Source organism: Mesoplodon bidens (assembly GCF_964165515.1).
Source record: "Mesoplodon bidens genome assembly, chromosome: 10".
In the NCBI taxonomy this organism is placed as follows: domain Eukaryota; kingdom Metazoa; phylum Chordata; class Mammalia; order Artiodactyla; family Ziphiidae; genus Mesoplodon; species Mesoplodon bidens.
Genome location: NC_138172.1, coordinates 83,943,566 through 83,966,402, shown reverse-complemented (window position 1 = coordinate 83,966,402; position 22,837 = coordinate 83,943,566). Strand labels below are relative to the sequence as shown.

Sequence of the window (22,837 nt, the reverse complement as noted above, 5' to 3'; positions counted from 1 at the left end):
TTCTTCTGTTTCCAAAGCACTGTATCACCTATATATTACACTATATTGCTTATTTATTATACTTATTGTTTTTCTCAGGCAGGGTTCTCTGCTGTGTCCCAAATCCCTGCAACAGCGTCCGCGAGCCCATAGCGGTGCTCGGTGGATGCTGCCGACTGGCTGAGTGCCCTGTTCACTGCCTGAACTTCCCTTCTTCTCTAGGTGCTCCGCTGATCACAGGCACTGAAAATCCTTCATGACACTGTCAATGAGGCTGAATGCAGGGGAGTGGTGTCAGCGACTATAACACTTTGGACTAGGTTGGTGAAAGAGGAACTGAAAAAAACCTGCAACATTCCCAAATTCTCCCTTCAACTTTCTCTTTGCTGCAGGCTTACCCTATCAGGCTCTCTCTTCTCCCCCTGTCTCTCCCTTCCCGTCTCTCATTCGTTGAGAGGCCACTCCTCCCCTTTGCTTTTCTCCTTTACTCCTTGGGCCTCTTTTGTGACTGCTTTCTCCTCTGTGAGCTTTTCTTTGCCTTTCTGGGTAGGTGAGAGAGGAAGGGGCTGTCTGAGCACTGGGGTTGGAGTCTCAGAGAGACCAAACTGAAATTCAGCGTTGAAGGTGAGTGTGGTCTGTAGTAGCAGCCTAGATAAGGACACAGCAGCTGAGACTTTGTCCCTGTGCCCTGAGATGCTCAGGGAGCACAGGGAGGACTGCAGGTCTGCACTGTGCTCTAAACATGCAACAGCTGCTTTCCCCTCACCCTGGGAGCTCACGTGAAGGGGAGGGAGGAGGCAGAGCGGAAGCTCTGTAGCAGCGGCTTTTTCCTAAAGTAAACGTTTACAGGAACTGCTTAGACTTACCAGGTAAAGATTTGGCTGAATCTTCCTGTGCTAGAGCAGAGAACACTGCCTGGTTTCCCAAACCCACCTCAGCCCACCTGCCCATTGCACTTCTGGGGCATCTCACTCCTCTGAGGGTGGGGTGGGCAGTGGGGAGCACAGGTATAGGGGCAACATGCTGATGTAGACGTTGCAGGTGGAAGAAGGATGGGAAGGAAATGGATTTGCTGGCACCTCTAGCTGATTAGAAGGACCATCAGGACTGTCTGGGGCCTTGATACTCAAAGTGTGTTCCATGAACCAACAGCATCAGCATCACTGGGAGCGTACTGAAAATGCAGATTCCTGGGCTACACTGTGACTTTCTGAATTAGAATCTGTATTTTAACAAGATCTCGGATGATTTGTAGATACTCTAAAATTCAGTAAGCACTATTCTAGGGACTTCCCTGGTGGTCCAGTGGTTAAGACTTCAGACTTCCACTGCAGGGTGCATGGGTTCAATTCTTGGTTGGGGAACTAAGATCCCACATGTCACACAGTGCAGCCAAAAAAAAAAAAAAATCAAGAAGCACTATTCTAGGTAGTCTGCATTTAGCCACTGTTCTATTTACAAATGAAACAGTCAAGGAATTTTAGAGTTTTCTGGTTGTTGTTATGGTCCCTAAGCTATAAGGAAAACCAAATATATATACATATGCATATACATATATACACACATATATAGACTTCTTTAACTTTTTAAAAATAGACTTTGAAGACATATTTAGTACAGTATACTTTTAGGTTGAACTTTTATTTCCTTTCTTTTGAAATTCTGATTCAGATTTTGACTGTGGAGAAAAGTATAATGAGACTGTCAGCAGAGGCGTTTAACATTCTATTTCGTTCAAGCATGATACTTACAATTCCACCTACATTCATTAGATGGTATTAAGTTATTTCTTTATGTAAATCATAGTGCACGTTTATTGAGAGTTATGTTTTCAGTGCTTTACAAGTTTGTATTAATTTATTCTTATGTTCCCTATGAGAAAGGTACTCTTATCCCCTATTTTATAGACAGGGAGACTGTAGCATAGGGGCATTTAATTAAACTGCTCGAAGTCACACAGCTCACAGACAAAGAGGCAGGTAATGAGCCTACACAGTGTGGTGCCAGATTTGTGTGTTTAACCCTGACAGTAAATGGCCTGAGAACGCTGGACTCCCCAGTTAAGCAGCAAGCTGCCCGAGGTCAGAGCCTCCTTTTCTTGAGAGTCTCGATGCTGCTCGCAATGGCCCTCCAAGTTGCTGACTAGCCTTCAAAAGGCAGTGGCAGAAAAGGCTATGAATAAAACAGGCACACTGCAAAGGTTTTAAAGTATCATCTTATTCGTTATTTATAACAAAAATGGAAACCTTAATATGGTAATGACCTGCACTGGGAATTTGGAGTTAGATATCAAAATGGGACATGGATTTCTAAACCATCAGATCTATAGGTTTCACACCATGGGTAATGCTGCTTAATAAATGAGTTTGCCACCCATTCTGATGAAAGCAACAAAGAAATCATCCATTAAATTCCTGGGGAGACTGTGGCAATGATTTCCTATGGGAATGGGAATGATTCTTATTCCCCCAAATCTTAATTGTGTTTAAAATGTCACTTTTACAAAAAAAAGGCTCATCTCTGAGTATCTTTTGAATGTACCCAATCTTAAAATAAGTATACACAATTGCTAGTCATTTAGAGTTATTCAATATTAAATATTACTCAATAACGGCCCCTCCATACCAATTTATCTACAGGTAAGATTTGGTCCCTTTAAGAGAAATCGTTAGAAATGAACCAAGGGATAGGGAAGAAGGAGGTTGCCAAGCAACTGCCAACAGTCATCCACCCAGGAGACAGCAGCACCTGGTCTGCAGAAAAGCCACACACTCCAAAGCAAAATAAATTTCATAAGAGCAAAATAAGCCACTTGAAAATCTTACTTTCCAAGATCACCTCATTTAGGGGCCCTGGTGGTCCATGGGATTAGTCCAGTTTGGCAACAGTATGGATTCTAAAATGCCTAATGAGGTTGCAATGATGACTGAAGGCTTTCCCACACTCATCACACTCATACGGTCTCTCTCCAGTGTGGCTTCTCTGATGCTTTATAAGGAGTGTTCGCCTACTAAAGCTTTTACTGCACTGACTGCATTGATAGGGTTTCTCACCAGTGTGGATTCGGAGATGCTGGAAAAGCCCCGCATTCTGACTGAAGGCTTTACCACACTCGTTACAGCGATAGCGCTTCTCTCCAGTGTGTATCCTCTGATGCTGAACAAGGTATGAGCTCAGGCGGAAGGCTCTCCCACACTCTTCACATTCATATGGTTTTTCTCCTGTGTGGATCCTTCTGTGTCTAATGAGGCCATTGCTGGCACTAAAGGCTTTCCCACAATCCTTACATTGATAGGGTTTCTCTCCAGAGTGGCTCCGCTGATGTTCAACCAGGCCTGACCTCTGGCTGAAGGTCTTTCCACATTCTTCACATTCATATGGCTTCTCCCCAGTGTGGATTCTCTGGTGCTGAATGAGAACTGAACTCTGAGTAAAGCTTTTCCCACATTCATTGCACCTGTGACGTCTCTCTCCAGTGGGGTGTTCCCTCTGCTTTTCTACCCTGCTCTCACGTTTACAAGTTTCTCTGTACTTAGAATCTAAAGGAACATCTCTTTGGAGTCTGCTATTCTCAAAATGTCCCATTTCTTTTAAGACTTCTTGTTTTGATGCCAAGTCCTGGTTTTCAAGTACAGTTTCACCATCTAGAATAATAAATAGATCAAACAATGTCATCTCTTTCCTTTATGAAAGAATATAACCACAGGGTGGGGAACAGGAAGATCCATATCAAGCACACATATTCTAGGAATCCACAGAAGACCTAAATGGAGATATTGAGACCAACAGAGTAAGGGGTCATCAGCACCTGCTGAAGTGGATGGAGGGGATCACCCAGAGAAGGTGAGGCTTCCAGAGAGGATGTACACAAGCAGGCACTGTGGAGTGCTTACTAGGAAGCAGGAACTGTTCTAAGTGTTTTATGTGTATTAATTTATTAAATCTTCAAAAGACTCTCTGACTCCATACTATGATTATCTCCATTTTTACAGATGCATAAACTGAAGGCACAGGAAGGTTACTTGACCTGCCCAATGTCACATAGCTTCTAAGTAGCAGTGCTTAAATTCCAACCCAGGCAATTTGGTGCCAGAGTCCACAGTCTTTACTACCCTATACTGAACCACCAAAGATCCCCTGAATGGACCTGTGAAAGTCCTTACCTTGTTCTCCAAATTTGTGGGGCCCAAAAGATTCACATTTGAACTGTGTCACCATGGACTGAACCTGGAGAGCTGTGGATTCCTGCTTGGCCTTCAAATGCACTGCATCCCCTGAGAGCACTTCAGAATGTCCATGTTCACAGTCTGGGGCCTGAAGGCAGGTAGGTATATTTGGGTTCATAAGAGGAGGACTACAGGAATCCAGGCTAATACTCAATGAAAGAGATCATATGGAACCATATGAGACATTTTGTAGAGCAATGGCACAGTGGAAGACCCAGAGTTTAAATCCACACCCAAAAGCAGAAGGGGGAGAACAAGAGTGGCCCAGTGGTTTAAAATATGTTTATAAGTTCTTTGATGCTCCTTCCATTAATTCCTCTCCCCTTGAGTGAGAGCTGTACTTAAAATGGCTCATTTCTACTGAATAGAATGTATGGCAGAAGTGATGGTATATAACTCTGAGACTAAGTAGTAAAAAGGATGTGGTTTCATCCTTATCCTCTCTTTCTCTATTTCTCTGTCTCTCTCTTGGGGAAGCCAACTGACATGTTGTGAGGACACTCAATGAGCCCTAAAGAGAAACCCACATGGTAAAGACCTCCTGCCAACAGCCAGTGAAGAACCAAGGCTCCCTACCAACAACCATGGGAGTGAGCCATCTTGGAAGTGGGTCCACCAGCCGCAGTTAGGTCTTCAGAGGACTATAGTCTTGGTTGACATCTTCACAGCAACCTCATGAGAGATCCTCCTAAGTGGCTCCCAAAACCCTGACTCAGAAACTGGGAGATATTTGTTTTTTCAAGCCATTAAAGCTTAGGGAGGCAGGTAATTTGTTACCCAGCAACAGAAAATTAATACATGAGGCTATAGCCAACCAACCTGGGTCACCAAACTTCACCCTTCATTTAATATTCTGTGTCCAGGAGCCTATCTTCCTCCTCTCACCTGGTTCTCTGGCTCACTTAGCTCTCGTTCCAGATCTTCAACTGCAGCCACTGCCTCCTCCCCATTCTCGGGATGGTGCTTCTGCACCCAGGCCTGGAGCTCCTCGGGCAGGATGGTCAGGAACTGCTCCAGCACCAGGAGCTCCAGGATTTGCTCCTTGGTATGTGTGTCTGGCCTCAGCCACTGATGACAGAGTTCCCGGAGCCGGTTCAGTGCTTCTCGGGGACCAGGAGTCTCTTGGTAACAAAAGTGCCTAAAAAGTTGGCGGGAGGCCTCCTGGCCAGAAAAGCTGTTCTCCTGAAGGTACGTTCCTTGGTCCCAGATAGGGTCTTCCTCCACCTTCACAATCTTAAGTCCATCCTGTTCCCCTGTTGAAGCCATTCTGGGATTAACTTAGAAGGGCTCACTCCAGCCTGAGGCAGAGGGGTAACTGATTTAAGATCCCCTGATTTAACCTTCTTTAGGAGGATGTACCTGATGAGAAAAATATGTCTTAATGGAAATTAAAAAGTAATGGGGAAAACAAACAAAGTATAAGAACAATAAATATTATGCTATCATTTATGTTAATAAAAGGTATATATAGTATTTTACTTCTGTACGTTTAGAAATTGGAAAAAAAGGCATATGGCAGAATACATTACTGACCCCAATTCTTCACCCTTCCCTGTAGACATGTACTTTGTTGTGCCCTCCCACTGTGATTCTGGGCTCAGCCATGTGACTTGACTTGGCCAGTGTGTTACTAGCAAGTGTGATACAAGCTAGACTTGAAAAGTACTTGTGTGATTGGGCTTGCTTGCCCTTGCCTGCTACAATTGCTAGGAGGATATGCTGGCTTTCAGATGATAAGAAACATGCAGCAGGACAGAGCCAAATCACCCCAGAGAGGCAGATGAGACCATCCTAGGTCAGCTAACAGCCAGCTAATCCCCAGACATGTAAGTGAGCCTAGCTGAGATTTGCAGAGCTGCCTGGAGGACTCACAGCTGACTGCAGATATACAAGTAAGCCCTGCCTCTATCAGCTGAACCCCAGACTCATGTGCTAAATAAATGTTTATTGCTGTATGCTGCCAAAGATTTGTAATTGTTACACCACATTATTATAGCAATGAAAAACTAATACAGACGGGTGGCCTCTGGGGAGGGAACTAGGTAACTCAGAATAAGACAGGAAGGAAAATAATACCTTCTGTATTTTTTCTGATTGTTGAGCCATTTCAAATAAAGTACTTATTCCAAGAAAATAAACAAATAAATAAATTGTAGTGATTTAAAAGCCTCATAGTCGATATATGGTAGCTTCAGGGGAAGAACAGGACATATAAAACTAGCCATATCATCAAATGATGAGTGCTATATAGAGGCTTCAACAGAATATCTAAGGAGTGATGAGCAGGAAAAACATAATTCTGACAGGGTATGGAGCAATGAAAGAATGTGGCTTAGGGGCAAGTACATTTGAATTAGGCCTAAAATAATGAACAGAAATTTGTCAGGCAGAGAAAGGGTGATGGGAGGAAACTCAACATGACAGGCCAAGCAAACAACAGAATCAAAGGTATTTAAGGTTACACTGCACAGTGACTCTAAGGACAGGCAGCGGGTACTGGTGGCTGAACTACAGAGTATAGCGTGTGGGGAGAAAATACATGACAAGAGATAAGGTTGGAAAGATGCATTTCATCAGAATAGAGAACAACCCTGAACTCTAGGCTAAGATGTTTAGACTTTACGATATGGAAAACCGAGGGTCATCAAGGTTTTTATTTCACTGTCATAGAGTTAGACCTGTATTTTAAATGAATATTGAGTAAGATTCAGGAGGGAAATGGTAAGAATATGCTGTAGGGTTGTGGCAGTTTAAGTTGGGAGGTTTAATGGTGGTTACACTAATACAATGTTTACTTTAGCAGTGGAATTTAAGTTTTATATATGACTTTAGTCCTGTTTTAATAGAATCATTAAGGTCTGAGAGAACTGAGAAAAGTTTCTCAGTTATACTTTATTGGGGGAAAATGTATTTATTCCATTCATTCAAATATCATGTGCCTACCAGATGCCTGGCATAGTGTGGGCACTTAGGTCAAAGCAATGAAAAGGAACAGACCTGGTCCTTGCCTTTATGGGATTTGCAGTGGGAGACACAGACTTTAGTACAATATTCACAGCAACTTATGTTGTAGTGTTAAGAATAGAGAGCATTACAAAGACTGTGGGTCTTATTCTTTGTCCGTATCCAGCATCAACTCTAATTTTTTACTCCTTACTGCAGCATCTGGGTATCAGGTTTGTTGAGTCTTCAGTCCAGGAAGACTTGTAAGCCTGAGAATTCTTATGAATTTACACTGGATTCCACTATTATTAAAAATATGGCAAAAATTGTTCTGTGACTATAGGTTCTGCATCTAACGCTACTGAGAAACCATGGTGATCAGGTTTTTCTCTTGAGCACCACAGGCAACCCCTCACAGACCCAAAGCCCTAGGTGGGGCAGCCTCTGCATTCGCTGTGCTGCTCTCCCCACAGTTGGTGGACTTAGGATTTACCTCCTGATCTTGTGCCACCATGAACTCTGTCTTTATCCCTGTTTTCTGGATAAATAAATGAATTCTCCCTATCTACGTCCCTTTTCCTTTCATCAAGCCATGGCAAGGGCAGGGAAGGGAGAAGGCAGAGAAAATGCACTCTTCCTATTCTCCCTTATGCCACCACTGCTCTCAGGATTTGTATGTGTTACCCTATGTTCCCAGCTAGTCCTCCCTTGTCTCCTGTCTCCTCTCCCACCCATGTCCCAACCTGCTACAGATCCCAGACACCTCTTGTACTTGATACACATCTGATAAACTGAATGGACTGAGTTCTTTAAAATCATCTTTAGAGAAGCACTGCAAGGTAGAGACTAATGTTCAAATCATGTGGCCTCTCTAAAATGGGACTGACCAAAGCACCCCTCTCACAGAACTGTGATAATTATATAAGGTAATGCATATAAAAAGCTTAGCATGGTACCTGGCCCATAGCAATTGCTAAACATTAAAAAACCACCAGGTATTATTAGCAAAGCAGTACTAATAAGTTGAATATCCTCTTTTTATAGAGGAAATAGACCCAACAAAATAAACCATTGAATTCACAGGCCACATTCAGTAGACAGTTGAAAATCTTGGAAGAAATATTTTCTGATGCTAGAGGCTTCAGTGGACTTCCACACTCATGAAAGGGGGTAGGAAAAAAAAAAAGACTGTAGGCTACTGACTCAGGCTACGGCTTTATCAGAAACTATGGACCCAGGGGTCAAGGGACAGGACCAGTCTCATCTGCAGTAACTAAGCCCTGAAGCTGCTGGCCCCATACTAGGTCTGCCAGCCCTAAGAACTTCTTGGGGCAGCAACACTCAAACACTGGGTGTAAGTCCCAGAAAGGGTCTTAAATATAATGCTGAATGAAGAAGAGAGAGAAATCTAAAACAGAAAGCTGCCCACACAAAATAAACCTACAAACTAAATTCCAAAACGCATGAATAACTCTAACCCTAAGAAAAATAATCAACAAATCAGAATAGAAATTCACTTGATATGAAATTTATTTTATAGTCCAAGGAATTTTTTAAATAAGTGATTTTGAGAAATACATGAGATAATGAAACCAGAACAGGCAAAAAATGCAACATCGGGTAGATATAAAGAAGGACTAATGAGAAATCTTAGGATTTAAGAAAAAACTTTGACATTTAAAATGTATTAGAGGATAAACAACAGAACGGACACAGCTGAAGAACAACAGTGATTTTTAAGACAATACTGAAGGCTTTACTCTGAATGCAGCAAGAGATGAAAAATATGAAACAGCAGTTAAGAAGAAAGAGAGAATATTTCATATATATATCTTCTTAACTGCTCTTTCATATATATACACATATATAATACATAAATATATATACATACTATATATATAAAATGTTAAGAAAATGCAACATTAATATACAGGAGCTTCAGAAGATGAGAATGTAGTGAATGACTGAGAAATAATAGTTGAGAAAAAAAATTAAGAATTTTCCAGAAATGAAGGCCTGATTTCTCAGATCAAGAGTGCACACCTAGACATAATATAGTGAAACTGCAGCCTATTGAGGATAAAGAGACAATCTTAAAACCTACCAGAGGAAAAGAGACAGATTACCTACAAAGGAAACACAGCAAAGTGTTCATAAATGGAGTCCAGAAGGCAATCAGAGTGGGGAAATGACTGTCAACACAGAATTTACTCCCAGCTAAATATAAATAAATAGAGCAAAATGAAGCCATTTACAACCCACGAACCCTTCCTAAGAGAGTAACTAAAAGATGTAGTTCAGCAAACAAAAGTGAACTCAGAAAGAAGGTATGAAACAGAGGAAACAACGTAAGTCCAAAAACTGACAAAATATGGCAATAAATTTAAATGATTATGGAAAAAAAAAACTTCCTGTAAAGTAATACATTCATTCACATGTACAATGATGTACATAGAAGATTATTTACTGTAGCACTGTTTGTGAGGCAAAAGGTTGGAAACAACCTAAATGTCCACCAATATGGGACTGGTTAAATAAATTAGAGTAATCCATATATTGGACTACTACTATGCAGTTTTTAAAAATGAGGAAGCTCTTTATGTACAGATATGAAAGGACTGGCAAGATACATTTAGTGAAAAAAGCAAGGTGAAGAACCACTGTGAAAAATATTATTAGTTGTATTTAAAAAAGGGAAAAAATATATATATATATTGGATACCCAAGCAACATTACCTGTCTCTGGGGATGGGAAATGAGTGGTTGGGAGCAGGCATGATGTGGAATTTTTCAGTGGATAACCCCTATTACATTTTTTTACATGAGAATGTTTTACTACGCAAAAGGGGAAGAATATAAAACTAAAATTCTTTATAATAACAAGATGTGGTAGATGGTCAATTCAGTAGAAAGAGTGTATTAAGGCCCTTGTTGTCAGGAGAATAGAAATACTGAACAACAGACCTCATTAAAAAAAATTCTAAAAGTAAATACACATCTTATAATTTAAGGGTAAATCAGCAAGGAATTGGAGCGAATGGAACTCTCATACATTAATATGATACTTTAATGGGTACAACCACTTTGGAAAATTCTTTAGAACTATCTCTTAAAGCTTGAGAGTAAAAAAAGTTCTGCAGCTGTGGTATCAAGTAGCCCAGAACTGACCTAAATGGGAAGGAAATCCAAAAAAGAGGGGATATATGTATACGTACAGCTGATTCACTTTGCTGCACAGGAGAAACTAACACAACATTGTAAAGCAACTATACTCCAATAAAAATTAATTTAAAAAAAATAGCCCTGAACTGGTCTGTTCAATCAATCAACAATTCACTTCAGAGAACATGTTTTTTTAAGTCCATCAATTAGTGGCAACCCATAGCTTTTGAAAATCAGCCAATCTGTAATGACTCGTTCCAATAAACACAGCTCTGAGAGCCAACTAATCAACAACAGTTTGTCCCATGAAACCAAGTCCCCAGAGATGATGTCAGCCCACCGAACTCCATGCTTCTCAAAACGCCTGTGTAACAGCAGCAATCTCTTCTGTACCTAGGGAGGTGTTCCTAGTCAGGATATCTCTCCAGCTGTCTTTTCATTTCAGATATTGAGTGATGGTCTCATCATTCTTTGACAAGCTGAACATATGTGTACGCCATGACCTAGTAATTCCACTCCCAGATATATACCCCGAAGAAACAAGTGCTTCCGTCCACTAAAAGCTAAAACTACAGAAATGTTCAGAGCAGCTTTATTCAAAATAGCTCCAAATTAGAAACAACCCAAATGTCCATCAACTGCAGGATAAACAAACAGTGGAACTGTGGTAGGCAGAATTCTAAGATCACCACATGATCTCTGTCTTCTATGATTGTCATCATGTCACTTAAGATTGTTAGTTTACACGATAAAAGGTGTAATTAAGATGTAATTAAGTTGACCTTAGGAGATCTCTCGGTGGGCCTAACCTACTACATAACTCCTTTAACAGCAGAATTTTCTCTGGCTGGTAGCAGAAGACGAAGTCAGAGGTTTGAAGTATGAGAAGGATTAGATACACAATTGCTGACTTGCTGATGGAGGGAGCCACCAGTAAAGGAATGCAGGCAGCCTCAAGAAGCTGAGACCAGTCCCACAGTGGCAGCCAGCAAGGAAAGGGAGACCTTGGTCCTACCAGGGACTTCAGTTCTACAATTGAAAGAAACATTAAATTCTATAAATGGTTTAAGACTCTTGTATTTTTAAAACATAGTCAGTAAATTTAGTGCCATTTATATTAACCAAAGATTTCTTTTTTTTTAATATGTCCATGCCTCTCTTTCGCTTTGTCACAGCTACCAAAGATTTCTTATTTGATTTCCTCTGCTGTCCTGCCTCCTGGCTGTGCTCCAGAGAGAACCAGTCGCTGTGTTGCTAGAGCTTTCATTCTACTGGGGAAGACACTGAGTTATCAAATAAATGGAGGACCTATTAAGATAGGATGGTGAGAGGTGAGCCCTTAAGAACAAAAAGGAGTGGGCCCTGAAGAGTAGAGGTGGGGGGCAGGGGGAGAACTGGTCAAAAGCCCTGAGGCAGGGCATGGTGTGGTCAAAACAATGAAAGGAGGCAGAGTGCCTACAGCCATGTGAGAGGAGAGTGGCAAAAATTAGGCTGGTAAGACAAGGCAGATCATGCAGGGCACAAGAGTTTATTTTTTAATTCTAATTACACTGAAAAGCCACTGAAGGCTTTTACGAAGGTAAGTGACAAGACTGGGTTTACGTTTTAAGATGCTCTGCTACTGTATGGTAGGCGAGCTGAGGGAATGAAGGTGGAGGCAAGAGAGTGGAAGCAGAAAAGGCAAAAGTTGAAAGCGTGGTGGTGGAGGCTATTGCACTGGATCCAAAAGACTGCCACTTAGGTATAATGTTAATGTATTCATCAAATTAATTTAACTTTGAAAAATACAACTGAAAGGCAAAACAGCTTAACTTTTGTTTGAAAAAAGTGCTGCAGTCTTTGGACAGTTATTGATGGAGCTGTGCTAAGAGCTGGGTATACACAGGAGTTTATAACTCATGGAGATAAAATTATAATAGAATGAAATAAAAGCCATAATCTCGAAGATGTGTATAAGGTACACTCCTGGAGGAAAGAGGACAACTCATCCTAAATTCACTGCATTACCTGTAACCCGCAAAGGAATTCACTTAAAAATATTTACTAAGTGCCTATTACGTGTCAGGCAGCAAATACATGATAAAAGAGTGCTACAATTGCAGAATTTGATGTGTCCCCATCTCCCTTAATTGAACTAAAAAAATTAAAACATGACGTGGCGTAAAAAGCGTTTTCCTTTCTTTCCCCAGCAGCGCCCCGCGGCTTGCGGGATCTTAGTTCCTTTACCAGGGATCGAACCCCGACCCCTGCGATGGAAGCGCGGAGTCCTAAACACTGGACTGCCAGGGAATTCCCGAGCGTTTTTCTTATTAGCTTCAGCATATTCGCATATCAGCACAACGAAGAGATAATGAAAATCATAAACCACCTGTGTTGCAAAATAAATTCCAAGGAAAACTGATCACAAAGGCAAGGAAAAGAGGAACAACTTAAATACCACAAGGAAACAGGCAAATCCGGAAATGAAGATACTCTACGGGACGACTGACAAGTCCTTCAACCAGGCAATAGGATGGGAAGAAGGGAGGGGAAGGATAGGACTGGTTTAAATTAAGAGACTTAACTACATGCAACGAGTGGTCTTTAATTGGATCCTAGTTGGTACAAACCAACTGCAAAAAACATTTGTAGGACAACGAAGGGAAATTTGAATATGAAGTAGGTGTCAGGTAATACTAGGGAATGCGCTTAGGTTTAGCTGGGTGTGTTGATGTTGGGGTTATGATTTATGTATGTAAAATATCCTTAATTTTCAGAGATGCATATACGAAACTATTTAGGGGTGACAAGTCATGATGCTTGTAATTTATTTCGAAACATTTAAAGAAAAAATAGATGCGATAAATACTGTATAATGTTAACACTTGTTAAATAAAAGTGATGGGTATATACGGAGTCGGGCTTTTGACAGGGAGCGAGACTCCCAGTCGGACGCTCCTCCTCCACCTCCACACCTCCGCTCAAGACCACAAAGCCCCGCCTGGGCAGGGGCGGGACCTCCTTCTACTCCACTGGGGCTTCAGCCCTGTGTCGTGGCGACGGCGAGAGGATGGCGAGGCCACGCCCGCGCAGACGTCCCCTCCCGGTCTACCCCAAGTCACCGACTTTAATCTTCCCGGGGCGGGAGGGTCGGGACGAGGGGCCTGGGACTCACCTTCGGGGTCCCGGGACCTTCGGATCCGTGGCGAGGGCAGCAGCGCCCGTACAACCCACAAACCACAAAGGCCGGAAGTGCGTCATCGTTCCGAGCCCCGTCGCTGAAGCCGAGCATCCCTTTCCGCGATCTTGCTCTCTCTAGGAGCTCCGGAGGTTGATTCACTTTATGACTGCCTCGTTACAAGGCTCGGAACCAGAAATCCAGCCCGAGGCGGGGAAACCCAGCGAGATTTCTGTACGGAGTGGCTCCCGGCATCTGGGAATCAGATGATCATAGCAATGCAAAATGTTAGGGCCGAAAGGGACTTCATTGTTCCTCCAGTCTGGTACTTACCGCCCATTGCTTCCTGAGGCGCTCTCCTAACTCTGGTCCCTTTGACACCACAAAGGAGAGATGGTAGTTGTGGTTGGGGTTTTTTGTTTGTTCATTTTTAACTCTCAACCTCTGTTTTCTAGAATCGCAGTCTAGAAGGAGACACGGGCACAGAAACAAGTAACTGTATACAGCAGACTTGTATGTGAAATGAAATAAAAATGAAGTAAATGTTTGTAAATCGATTAGGATAGTCCCTGGACCATAGTAAATGCCGTGTAAGTATTTAGAAGATAAATGTATGTATTAGGCCAAAGAGGAAAACTAATGGAGCAGATCAGGAAACTGTAGGAGTTTGCCCTTGTATTTAATACAAGGGAAATAGAACAAGAGAAAGGAATTTCCAGAGATGGAATAAAAAAATAAAATCAGGAATGGGATGAGATACTTTGGTCATCCAGAAAATTGGGCAAATCACGATGACTGGAGAAGGGAATATATAGCAGGGGGCACCTGCAGTTACTGTTCCTGGATCCCTAACCAGAGAGTTTGGGCTGATATGATCAGATTTGCCCCTAGAAATGTTACCATGGCAGCAGTGTGGAGGGTAGACTGGAAGGATTTGAGATTACAGGCAGGTAGACCAGTTAGGAGACAACTGCAAGAATCCAGGGTAGATATAGTGAGGGCCTGAATCAAGGCAGTAGCCACAGTAGTGGAGAGAAGGGGATAGATAATATATGTTAAGAAGTTGAATTTATTTTTTTATCCATTCATTTAACAAATTCTCTTTGAATGCATTCTTTGTGCCAAGGGTTTCCTCTAAGGATTGGATATAATAACACAGATCTTGACCCTCAAGAAGCTTAAAAGAGAAATATAGACAGTGCGAGATTTAATATATATAATTTGGGTGAAACATAGGTATGAAAATGGAGATTTGGAATGGAAAATGACATATTACAAATTTTAAAGTCTTGAAAGCATCGCAAACATGAAAGTCAGAAAAATAACAAAATATTTTTATTAATTAACTGCCTGATGCACTTCTATGATAATGTTCTCCTAAATTGTCGTCTTTATATTCTTGGACTGTCTTTTAATGTTAATTTTGTAATTTAAATTCTTCTAGAAAGAATGAAAAGATAATGTAGTAAAATATGTCCTCTAGCATAACTCATCAAAAATGTTTTAGGGCTTCCCTCATGGCGCAGTGGTTGAGAATCCGCCTGCCAATGCAGGGAACACCGGTTCAAGCCCTGGTCCGGGAAGATCCCACATGCCGCGTAGCAAGTATGCCCGCGAGCCACAACTACTGAAGCCCACGCGCCTAGAGCCCATGCTCCACAACAAGAGAAGCCACCGCAATGAGAAGCCCGCTCACCGCAACGAAGAGTAGCCCCCGTTTGCCGCAACTAGAAAATAAATAAATAAATAAAATAAAATAAAAACCACTGGAGGGCACAGGTTTGCCCTACCTGAGCCCCCACTGGCTGTACAGTACACAAGCTGTGTGAGCAGTACACAAGCTGTGTGACTGTATGTGATGCTCCCAGAGTTTGGTTACCAGTTTATGGGGACAGAGGATCTGCAGCAGGCATGAGTAGAAACAGGTGTTTTATCTGGGTGTGAAGGGGAGCATCAGTGGTTTTAGGCAGAGGAGGGACTTGATTAGGTATGTATTTTAGAAAGAGCTCTCTCAGGTCACAGCCTAGAAAGTAAGGAAGGACTGGAGGGGTTGAAAACACTTAGTAGGCTAGAGACAATAATGAGGGCTTGGGCCAAGGCAATAGCAGTAAGAATAGAGAAAAGGAAACAGATCTGAGAGACATCCCATAGGTAGGATAGATTGGACCAGGTGACCCAGTGTGGCAACTGAATGAGAAGAGCAAGTCACAGATTATTCTAAGGAAACCCGGCAGCTGGTGCCGCTGTTTCTAGAGGATGCCATTCTGGGGCAGGAGTAGACTGGGGGGAAGAAAATCAGCTGGGTTTGGGCATACTGAATTGGATTCGTTTGCAAGATTTCCAGACAGAACTGTCTGGGAGGCAGCTCAGGATAGGGATTAGGAGTCTTCAGTGTAGAAATGAGAGCTAAAATCTTATAAGTGATTAAAGACAGTTCTGGGGAAGAATGTGGAGAGAGAAAAGAAAGGGTCAAGAACAGAACTCCAGAGGACTTCCCTGGTGGTCCAGTGGTTAAGACTGAACTTCCACTGCAGGGGGCATGGGGTTCAATAGTGGTTGGGGAACTAAAATCCCACATGGTGTATGCCATGGCCAAAAATTCTTTTAAGTTAAAACCAAAAAACCCAAAAACAAAAAAGAAAAACCCCCAAACAAAACTCCATGGCCCACTCATACTTAAAAAGAGAAAGCCAAATGAATTATACTATTAGCTGACATTTATATAGTACTTACCAGGAGCCAGGCACTGTTGTAAGAACTTTATACATAAACTTACTTAATACTCACAATATCCCTATTGGCTATTACCCAACAAGTTAAGTAGTAAAGCCAGGATTATGAACCCAGGCAACCTGGCTTGATAGTCTGCACCTAACCAGACTGTGAATGGGGACTGGAAAGAAACAGGAAGGAGGGAATCAGGAGAGAATGGAGCCCCTGAATCCAGGAACAAGATAGTTTCTGGAAGTGACAGCCACATCAACCTGGCTGCCTGAGAAGCAGCCATGATAAATGGTAACTGGGGGGAAAACCTCTGTTTACATTCGCAGGAGCAATCGCAGTGGTCATTGTTGGTGGTTTGCTGCCCACAGTGTGTTGAAGGATAGTGGGAGGTGAGGACTAGAGTCAGGGACCAGAGGCTTCCTTCCAAGAAGTCTAGCTTTGAAGGGGAGGAAAGAGTGGCAGAGTGAAGTGCCAAGGACCAGGGGCAGCCACTTCTCTCTCCTGGGCAAGGGCTTGGTAATGTATTCTGCTTCTTTGGTGTTTCTGAGAGAAACTAAAGGTCCCTTCCAGCCCAAAGCACAGAGGGGTCTAGGGAAGCTATACTTTCAGCTGAATTTGAGTGTCACTTTTATGCCAGTTGTCTGGGCAACCGAGAGCCTCACTACCAGGTGTCCAGGGTTTAAAAATTCAGTCCCATTTCTTTTGATCCAGGACCTGCCATTTTTTCTTTCTCCTTCCCGCAGTGCCTTGACAGCAGATAAGGAACTGGTATCCGTTTCCTATTGCTGCATGACAATTTACCACAAATTTATCAGCTTAAAACAACCTATTCATTATTTCAAAGTTCTGTAGGTCAGAAGGCCAGGCAGGTTCAGCTGAGTTCTCTGCTTAGGACCTTCCAAGGCCAAAGTCAAGGTGTTGGTAAGGCTGGGCTCTTACCTGGAGGCTCTGGGAAGGAATCTGCTACAAGCTCTTTGAGGTTGTTGGTAGAATTCAGTTCTTTGTGGTCAGTCCGGGCATGCTACCTCATCATATTCAAAGTCCTGGGGATTTGGGCCTTTGGGGTCATTTTATAAGTTGGCCAACCACAGACCTGGTTGCAAATGAGAGAACTCTGAGCAGGTCACTGAGAAGGCTTCATATAGAGTCCAGGAAGCGGCCTGGGTCCCAGTCAGAGGTCCGCCCAGCCGGTCTCAATTTCTCTCCTGGCTCATCCAGAGACCTGGGGTGGGGAGGGGCTATCCAGGGCCACCCCCATGATATCTTTTGGGGAGCTCGTTGTGGGATTAAGGTTTGGGGTGGTGCAAAGAGTGGAACCGCAGAGACACTTCAACCTGGGGAAGAAGTCTTCGCAGCTGCTCCCCAGCAATGTCCTTGAGCTCCTGGGCATGGGAAGAGGGAACTGGTTGCAATTTTACTAGTTAATAGCAATCTCCCACTTCCAGAAATATTCTGCAGAAATACAGCTCCCAGCTAGGGTGAGGCTCGAGTACCGCCTTGGTCCAGGATGGCTAGAGAATCGAAGGAAAGTGTAGCCTCAGACACCCAGTCTGCAGAGGACAGGACCGGGATCCTGACCGTGAAGGTGGAAAAGGAGGAAGCCTCTGCCTTGGCTGCTGAGGCGGGCGCCCCAGGCAGCCCAGCTCCGGACTCCGAGCACTCCCGCCAGCGCTTCCGAGGCTTCCGCTACCCGGAGGCTGTAGGGCCCCGCTAGGCTCTGAGCCAGCTCCGGGAGCTCTGCCGACTGTGGCTGTGGCCAGAGGTGCACACAAAGGAGCAGATCCTGGAGCTGCTGGTGCTGGAGCAGCTCCTGACCATCCTGCCGGGGGACCTGCAGAGCTGGGTGCGGAAGCAGCATCCGGAGAGCGGGGAGGAGGTGGTGGTACTCTTGGAGTATTTGGAGAAGCAGTTGGATGAGCCGATGCCGCAGGTAGAGAGAACAGGTTTATCGTCTGAAAGCTGTGGTCTGTTTCTTCCTGAAATCTCCAGATCAGAGTGAGGGGCTTTTCTTTAAGATCCAGAAGTTCTCAATCTCCTTTTGTACCTGAACCTCTTTGGCAGTAAGATGAAGTCCCTGCACTCCTCATAATAGTATTTTAAAATACATAAAGGAAAATATACAGGATTATAAAAGAACTCAATTATATTGAAATACAGTTAGAAAGCATTAAACAAATTTGTGATAAAGTTATATATGTTTTTTTATTGGTGCACTAAATAATAAGACCTAGGGACAGGCCTAATAACTGGCAATTTCAAAGTTGCTCTAAGCACGAATGACTCTGACAATATTTGCCTGGTGGTAATGTAATGCGATGTGAAAACATCTGCAGCTTCTATTGCTGACAGAGACCGGGGTATGCTTATTCCATATTGTGGTTTTTGCTCCTGTTTATAGTGGAAGGAAATGCTAAACTTCTCCTGGAGGCTAGTAAAAATTAAAATAGTTTTTTCCTATCCAGGTTCATGGACCACTTGGAAAGGAGCCCATGGATCACAGAAAATGGGTTGATTTTACCGGCATCTTCTTACCTGTATTATGAGATTGTTTCCTCTTTGCATTATTTTGTGTCCTTGTGAATGTTCTTTCAGAGGATGTGTAGCCAGAGCCTTCTAACCAGTGACCACAAGACCAAGGTTCTTCACTGGGATCTATTGCACCCTGTAACACAGAAAAGTGATTTCAGGTCTCTTAGCTTCAGGCTCTTCATTCCTTACAGAGGGTGTGGGAAATTCTGAGTTGCACATGAGAAAGTAAAACTTGAAAACTGTAATTTAACTATAAATGTCTGGACAGAAGCCTGCATTTAACAGGGACACATGTGCAGGGTCCTGTGTTAGGTGATTTCACATAATGTGATCAAGTTTGCTGGTCCCCCAAATCCTGTAAGCTAGAAAATATTATCCTCATTGTTTTCAGTAAGAAAAAATATTAGTATTCTAAGAACTTAGCACCAATTCTCAAAGAGTTTTCATAAAAGCACACATGTATGTAATGAGGGAGCACAGAGTAATGGTTAAGAGCATGGGCTCTGGACTCACTCTCCCTGAGCTCCCATCCTAAGCATTGCCGCTTATTAGCTGGGTGACCTTGGGCAAACTTCCTAAATGCTCTGTGCCTCAGTTTCCCCATCAGTGAAATGGGTTAATAATAGTCCCAACCTTAAAGTGGTTGTTGTCTCTATTAAATGAGTTAATTGTTTAGCGCTCTTGGAAACAGTGCCAGGCACATAGAAAGTGCTATAGAAGTGTTTGACAAATAAATGGAAATGAAAATAAATGAATAACTTCTAGGTCCCAGGTGGTAGCCAGGGGCAGGAACTGCTCTGCTGCAAGATGGCACTGTTGACACCATCCTGGGGTTCACAAAGCAGCCAGTTCCAGCTGATGAAGGCTCTACTCAAGCATGAATCTTTGGCCCCTATTGTTTTAGGGGCCGCTGAAAATGGAAGATGTGGCCCTGACTCTCCCCCCTAGATGGACACAGCTGGATTCAGCTCAGGTGAATTTCTACAGAGCTGAAAAGCAAGAGAACTGTGGCAGCCTGACCTCCTTGGGTAAGACTGATGGGCACTGATTTCTCATAAGGTTTCTTGACTGCCTTTGTGAATTAGAACCTACCAGGCTGTTAGAAGCCATTGAACCCCCTACGTTTGGATCAGAATCACCATTTCTAAACTCTGTTACTGACCAGCTCCTTAACCCTTCTCATCTTGCCTTCTCCTCTGCCCTGTAGTAAGGTTAAGTGGGATGAAGCACTTACAACCTCTAGTACAGGTCCAGCTCATAGTAGATGCTCAGTAAATGCTGATTTCTTCCTCTTCCCTTCCTGTTGCTAGCCCTGATGGTGGAGGAGAGCTGAGGGGGTGTCTTCAGGAAATGGGCCATGGGACCATAGAGTGAGAGCTAGAAGGGACCTAGAGATTGACTGCAGAGCCTGGCCTTAGAGATGAGCATGCCGTGCAGAGGTGCACAAGATTGCAGGGGTGGCACTCCAACTCAGATCTCCTAGTGTTGAAGGTTGAAGCCAGTTTTGTTTGGGGATCCTGCCACTACCTGGAATACTAGGAGAGATGGCTGCGCTTGTCATTATTTGGTGATCAATTTCTGAGTCCCCACTTCCCCTGTTTTCTTACTAAATGCTTCAGAAATCCTTTCACTTGCCTTGCTTACTGTTGCCTTCTGTGCTACCCTTTTAGTATTTAATCCTAGGTGCACGAGCCTGCCTTACTGTCCTTAGAACTTAGAGCCACTGCATGTATCCCTAGCACAGTCCTCACCACCTTGCCAGTTTGTATCATTCTTCTGATGGACCCATTCCCATCCTTGCCTCCTTCCTCCCCAGTACTCTGTTCTCCCTCTTATTTCCATTCTTATTCTTGTACTAAACTCCTCATCCTTGCCATGTATAGACCTCTATAATTCTTGCCTCCCTGGGACTCATCACAAAGCTTTCCTCTGTGGCAGGACATAATTGACAGTTGCTGGTCATTTGTTATTTCAGGTGGTGAGATATGGACTAAGATCAGGGACCTGCCTCCAGATGAGGACCATCCAGAACAGGAACCTGGGCAGATGCCATGCCACCTGGGTGAAGACACTGCCCAGATTTCTACATGTGCAGAAGCTGGTGCACAGGAGGGCAGGTTACAAAGAAACCAGGAAAATGCCTCTGGGAGGAGGTGGCACTATTGCCATGAATGTGGGAAGACTTTTGCTCAGAGTTCAGGCCTGACTAAGCACAGGAGAATCCACACTGGGGAGAAACCCTATGAATGTGAGGAGTGTGGCAAAGCCTTTAGCAGCAACTTTGACCTCGTCATTCATCAGAGAGTACACATTGGTGAGAAATAATGTTTGTAGCCTCCTTACCCTGTTTACAGATCGGGATAAAGAAGGGCTGGTATGAGGCTGAGTGATAAGAGATAATGACTGGCTTACTACTATATCCTCAGCACCTAGCAGAGTTCCTGATGAATGAATGATTCTGAAGATTGGTTGATTCCACCTGCTCTTTCACTGCAACATAAAATCCCCCCGGCACCTACTGCTTGAGACCAAAGTGTTCACATACCTATTTCCAGAAATAACTGTTTTTCTGTTGTAACTATACTACATTGGCTGAGATACACGATATAAAAAGAGTCTCTGAGACTCAATAGCATATGCTACCTGCTGATGAATGTTTAGGAGTTAAGTCCCTGAGGTAGGATTGAATCCAGCTGCCTAATGCCTTAGTTATTAAAAGTTTGTTTCTTGAGGCTGAGTAGACGGCCACTTAAAAACGAAAGTCAGTGCAAATCTACGCTTACTGGTGTGGAGCTGATCCTTCTGTGCCTCCTGATCTCTTCCCAAACTCAGTTACTTTAAGGATAAAAGGGTCCCCAATGCTCCAGCCATCTCTGCAGGATGGACTCCACATTACTCCCTGAGCTCCCAGTCAAGCAGACAATACTCTCCTGGTAGTTGGTGTTGTAACCCTTGAAGTGTCTGTATTACACTTCTTTCTCCACATTTTTGTTTAAAAAAAATGTGTCTAAATTCAACTGATGGAATTTAAGAAAAACTACAATGAAGAGAAAAAAGTTAAAGTAACCGTGGGAGTGAGGGTGACTGGGAGGTGATATGGGGGCATGAAATGGTGAATGACACGGTGCCTCCATTGTTGGGTACTCTTCAGTAAAATGTCTGTTCATGAGTTTTACCCATAGCTAATTGAATTGTTTGTTGTTTAACTGTTGCGATTAGGTGAGTTCTTTTTATATTCTAGATACAAGTCCTCTGTCAGATATATGGTATAAAAATATTTTCCCAGTCTGTAGCTTATCTTTTAATCCTCTTAATAGAGTCTGTCACAGAGCAAAAGTTTTAAATTTGATGAAGACCAAATTATTAATTTTTCCTTTAATGAATCATGCTTTTGATGTTAGTTCTCAGAATCTTTGCCTAACACTAGGTCCTGATGATTTCCTCTTATGTTTTCTTTGAAGTTTTAAGTTATGTCTTATGTTTTAGCCCCATGATCTGTTTTCAGTTGATTTTTGTATAAGGTGTGTGGTTTAGGCTGAGTTGTTTTTCTTTTTGTTTTTTGCCTATGGATGTCCAATTTGCACCAGCACATTTTTCTGAAAAGGCTATCCTTCCTCCATTTAATTGCTTCTGTAACTTTGTGAAGAATCAGTTGGGCATTTTTGTGTGGATCTACTTATGGGTTCTCCAACCTGTTCCACTGAACTATATATATCTACAATGCCACACTCTTGATCACTGCAGTAAGACTTAACATCAGGGATAGTGATTCCTCCCACTTTATTCTTTTCCATAATTTAGTTATTCTAGGTCCTTTGCCTTTCCACATCAATTTTAGAACAAGTTTATCTATGTCTTCCAAAAAATCTTGCTGGGATTTTGACAGGATTTATATTAAGCCTATAAATCAGTGTAGGGAGAATTGGTAACCTTGCTATGTGTGTCTTCTAGTCCATGAACACAGTATGTCCCTTCATTTATTTAGATTTTCTTTGATTTCTCTCAAGAACTTTTTGTCATTTTCCCAGTACAGATGCAGATCCTGTACATTTTTGTTAGATTTATACCCAAGTATTTAATTTTCTTTGGAGCAACTACAAATGGCATTGTATTTTAA

General features: G+C 42.8%; 1 protein-coding gene across 1 annotated transcript; it reads right to left on the bottom strand.

The window, feature by feature from the left end:
* Positions 1 to 1,667: 1,667 nt before the first annotated feature.
* Positions 1,668 to 13,676, bottom strand: ZSCAN31 (zinc finger and SCAN domain containing 31). The gene is made up of 4 exons (XM_081246494.1): positions 13,465 to 13,676; positions 5,091 to 5,564; positions 4,143 to 4,293; positions 1,668 to 3,623 (listed from the first exon to the last, which is right to left on the bottom strand). The coding sequence occupies exons 2-4, from the start codon at positions 5,469 to 5,471 to the stop codon at positions 2,848 to 2,850; spliced, it is 1,308 nt and encodes a 435-aa protein (XP_081102620.1). The 5' UTR covers positions 5,472 to 5,564; positions 13,465 to 13,676; the 3' UTR covers positions 1,668 to 2,847.
* Positions 13,677 to 22,837: the final 9,161 nt, after the last annotated feature.